The sequence below is a fragment of the Poecilia formosa genome, unplaced genomic scaffold (genome assembly GCF_000485575.1).
Source record: "Poecilia formosa unplaced genomic scaffold, Poecilia_formosa-5.1.2 Scaffold388, whole genome shotgun sequence".
NCBI classification, from domain to species: Eukaryota; Metazoa; Chordata; class Actinopteri; order Cyprinodontiformes; family Poeciliidae; genus Poecilia; species Poecilia formosa.
The window spans coordinates 245,174-249,261 of record NW_006800327.1 but is presented as its reverse complement, the minus strand read 5'-3'; the positions used below and the strand labels follow the sequence as shown (position 1 = coordinate 249,261).

At 41.6% G+C, this 4,088-nt stretch overlaps 1 protein-coding gene and 2 long non-coding RNA genes across 3 annotated transcripts in view; 1 reads left to right on the top strand and 2 right to left on the bottom strand.

Moving 5' to 3' along the window:
• LOC103154491 (uncharacterized) overlaps positions 1–401 on the bottom strand; it is a 12,022-nt gene extending 11,621 nt beyond the window's left edge. Inside the window, exon 1 of the long non-coding RNA XR_477935.2 lies at positions 82–401. This is a non-coding gene — a long non-coding RNA (uncharacterized LOC103154491). The remainder of the gene's footprint in view (positions 1–81) is intronic.
• LOC107833452 (uncharacterized) overlaps positions 1–4,088 on the top strand; it is an 18,572-nt gene that overhangs the window by 2,845 nt on the left and 11,639 nt on the right. The gene's annotated exons all lie outside the window — the stretch shown is intronic.
• hoga1 (4-hydroxy-2-oxoglutarate aldolase 1) overlaps positions 1,528–4,088 on the bottom strand; it is an 18,973-nt gene continuing 16,412 nt past the window's right edge. The window contains exons 6-7 of the mRNA XM_007575783.2: positions 3,889–4,022; positions 1,528–1,772 (exon numbers count right to left, since the gene is read on the bottom strand). Coding sequence (XP_007575845.1) covers positions 1,623–1,772; positions 3,889–4,022 — 284 coding nt within the window. The 3' untranslated portion in view covers positions 1,528–1,622. The remainder of the gene's footprint in view (positions 1,773–3,888; positions 4,023–4,088) is intronic.

The window sequence follows — 4,088 nt, the reverse complement described above, 5'->3', positions numbered from 1 at the left end:
TAGCATTCAGCGTTAGCTTATGCTAACTGACAAATCAGGTTCAAGCCGAACAACAACACAAAACACACATTATGTACTTACATCGCCATCATCTGCAGATCTGTGAAGAACAATGGGAGCAGGACCTTCCTTCAGTCCAGATACTTTCGGTAAATCCCGCATTGTCCTGCTGGTAGCTTTCAGAAACTACCGCGAATCCTAAACTGATTAGCACAAACTACAATTTGAGCAAAAATAAAACGAAGCCAAGCAGCTCTGTCCTATTCTTCGTGTCTGGGAGAAAATCAATGGGCGGATGCTCTGTGTCGCAGCTGATAAAGTTATTTTCCATTTCATTTCCAGCCGCCATTACAGCGGAAACTGAGCGTCTCTTGGGAGCTCCAGTTGGGTTACAGGTGAGGGGCTGGGCGGGGCTTGGTTTGGGGTTGCTAGGTAACAAATTGTGCAACAATTTAGAGGTTTTGGAAACGGGTAATTTTGTAAACACCAGCACATTTAGTTATTCCCAAAAAACATCTTTAGTATTATTATTGTTTTTTTGTTAGTTTTTTTTTTTTTGCTCTTTTTCTGCTTCTAGAAACAGGAAATACCCAAATGGAAGGACAGAAACATGCAGTTAAAATTGATAAAATGATAATTGACTAAGCTCTAATGACTATTCAGACTTTCAGAAACCTTGTGGGAAAGAATTTCTGATATAATCTGATTACTGTCTGTTTGGATATCCCAAGCTCCTGTTGATCATGGTGTAACCGAGTTTTGAGATGAACATATCTCAACTACTTCCTGCTTCCTTTTTTGTACTGCTTTATGTTGTCATTATGTGAACATAACGTGCTGATTGAGTCTCTTTCCATGCAATGGGAGGAAACGCAGGACTTTATTAAGCAAAGCTTTACTCAAGTTAAACACAGCAAGTTGCTGTGACCGTTCAATCAGGTCTACCAAGCTACAGTGAGATTGCTCACCTTGGTAAAAACCTGCTATTTAACTTAAAATAGAACATTATGATGGTTGAATGGACCAGCTAAATCGCTGGTTAGTGTTTGTTCAGGTCTGGACTACAACAAGAGAGAAAAGTCCAACAATCAACTGCAGGCACCGTGAGTTACAACATAATGGAGGGGTGATATTACTTAGCATCCATCATAGCTTTCCATCATGTGGAAAATTACAGTGTGCATCTTTGAGCTGGGTTTCCATCAGAGGTGACGAGGTTCTGGAGCTACTCAGCTCAGAAACCTGGAGGCTAACGTCCTTCTGAAGTCAGACTTAACTTTTATTTTACCAGAAGTTTCAATCGTTTTTCTCTCACAACTATCATTATAAAGTTATAAAGTTAGAGACGTTTTAGGTGCTTAGCTGGAAAGTTTTCGTTTTCAGATACTATAATGTATTGATCAGAGCTCTGTGAGGCGTTCAAAGCCTGTAGTATCGTTTAAAAACCCAACAATGTGCAGTACGTTCCAGAGCACTGTCAAAGCAAGAAGTTCAATTTCAGGGTTTTCCAATAAAATGGACAAAAATGGCATCTGTGTGATCAAATTTTATTTATTGCCGTTTCGACACCCAGACTCGTATAGATGAAACCTCCGTGCACACAGGCTCCGCCCACCTCCCCGTCACAACCATCCATTGGTGGAGAAGTCCTGCCTCAGCAGCTGAGTCTCTGCCTCTGTGAGCGGCTGTAGAGGAGACCGGCAGGCGCCGCCGTGGTAACCAAACCACTCCATCGCCTGCTTCAGGGCAGGAACTCCCAATTTTCTGGTCACCTAGCAACAAGGAGCTTCAGTCAATTTCTATACATCCCCATCATTATATGGACTGCATATAGAAACGGTGGCAGTAAAAAAGAAACACGTGAAGGCCTGATATTTGGTGTGACTTCAGACTCATGAAGCGGCGGGAGAGCGAGCCTGCCTGGGCCGTGACATTTATCACTCCTTAATGAACCTGTTTGCAGCCTTAAGCACACTCAGCAGCCGAATCAGCCGGTCCCAGAGCATCTCTGATCAGAGCTCAGCACACCCCTCCGACATTTACCAGAGCTCAAAACTGAACAGGTTTTAAATGAACCCATTCTGTTTCTACTCACTTCTACTGGTGAAGCTCATCATTTTGGAGCATGATTTGATAAAATGATGCGATTAAACTTAAAGGTGATCGTTTGTGCTTCTTTGGACAAGTTAGGAAAGTTCTATGGTCTATGCAAAACCTGATCATTACATTTTTTGCACAAAAATTGTTCTTACATAATAAGATTTTAACCTGCTCATTTCTGACTGTTTCGAGTTCCTTCTGGAATGAGCCGTTTTAGGGCGTCTTGTCACTTTAAATCCAAGTTAGCTGCTGCTGGCCACGCCCCCAACTCAACGTTTACACTCGCACACGAAAATGGCTGAAAACAGATGCGTAATTATGGAACTGTACCTCTTTGAAAAGCAGAAGTAGAGCCTCCTGCGCAACCAACAAAAATGCAGCGAGTGGCTTCTGGATGGTAAGTCAACAACAAAACACTTGTCTTTTCCAGCAGCCATTGTATAGCGCTTAAAGCAGTAAAACCAGTTGACCAGACGTGCTGGAGCTTCTCTGGGGTTGCTAGGTGACGAGCTGGGATCAGATGTGGTTGCTAGGTGACGATGCAGCTACCGTTGATTGTGACTTAATCGGGAGGTTTTTGAAACGTCTCATTTTACAGACACCAATAAATATTAAGTCATTCACCATAAATTGAAAACAGTTGGTTAGTTTTTTAAAAGCTGTTTTCAAAAATAGTAGAAACCCAAATATTTACTAACAAAATATAAAAAAATGCACATTTTGCACATTTTTCCTGCAGCTCCTCCAGAGTAACAATGGTTTTATTATCTGGTTCTCTGTTTAAGGCTCTGCTTGCCTGAGATTCTGAACTTTTCTGACTAGTCATGTTTTAGCAGGTTGCCAGTTGTGCTTTCCTCTGTCTGGTATCAGCAGGACGGACTGAACAGAGCTCTGATGCTTTATGACCTAATTCTACTTCAAACTTCTCCGCATCTTTCTCCCTGATCTGTCTGCTGTGTTCCTTTGTTTTCATGATGCTGTTTGATCAGTAATATCCTCTAAGAATCCGCCAACAGAACAGCTGGATTCATAAAGAGATCAAATTACACTCAAGTGGACTCTATTCAGTATTTATGAGATTTGGTTGAAGTGGATTTTATTCATGGAATAAAACTGACAATTTGAGGCAACGTTTTGAGACAAACATATTTACTTTTTCACAGTTTTCTGATAAAAGTTTAAACTTTTAAAACAAACTTTTCAAAAGAAAGCTTCAATTTGTCTTCCTTTAGTAGTGTGTACTTAGTTTTTCTCACACAGGTTTTCAAGTTTGGCCTCGTTTATTAAAAAATGTCAAAGATTTGACACTTTTCAGCTTTTTTGGTAAAAAAAAAACCAACAACTTTGAAATAATGTATAATTATGCACCACTTTGGTTTGTTTTGGTTCGTAATATCCCAATAAAATTGACTGAAGTCTGCAGTTGTAGTTTGAAAAATGTAGGGAAGTCCAATGGACAGTAAAATACTTGTGCAAGCCACTGTTCATGATAGAAGATGCACATTAGCAATGTTGTGATACAGCAATCTGTAATTATCCGTAGATTACTTGAAAATTATTGTCTTGTTGCTGTAAATTCCTGCAGTTGACGTTATTTTACTGTAATAACCTCTTCTTTTCTTGGGGTAAATATTTTGTCACATGTTCTGACAGGAGTGAATATTTCACCCTCTGGATTCAGCCTTAAAGTGATAAAATGTGATGAAGCTCAGTCTGACGCCGGTTGTGGCGGTGTGGGTGCCGGATTCCTGAACTGGCGGCTCAAGCAGCGCAGCAGATGGTACTCACGGCTGCGTTGGGTTCGATGAGCCGCTGCTGCAGGACTTTGGCTTCCTCCCAGCACCCAGACCGACACAGACGCTCCAGTTCACACAGCTCCTGGCCCAGAACGTTAGCCAGCGCGCACACGCCGCCGACAGCACCTACACACACACACACACACACACGCCCACACACACACACACACACACACACACACACACACACAC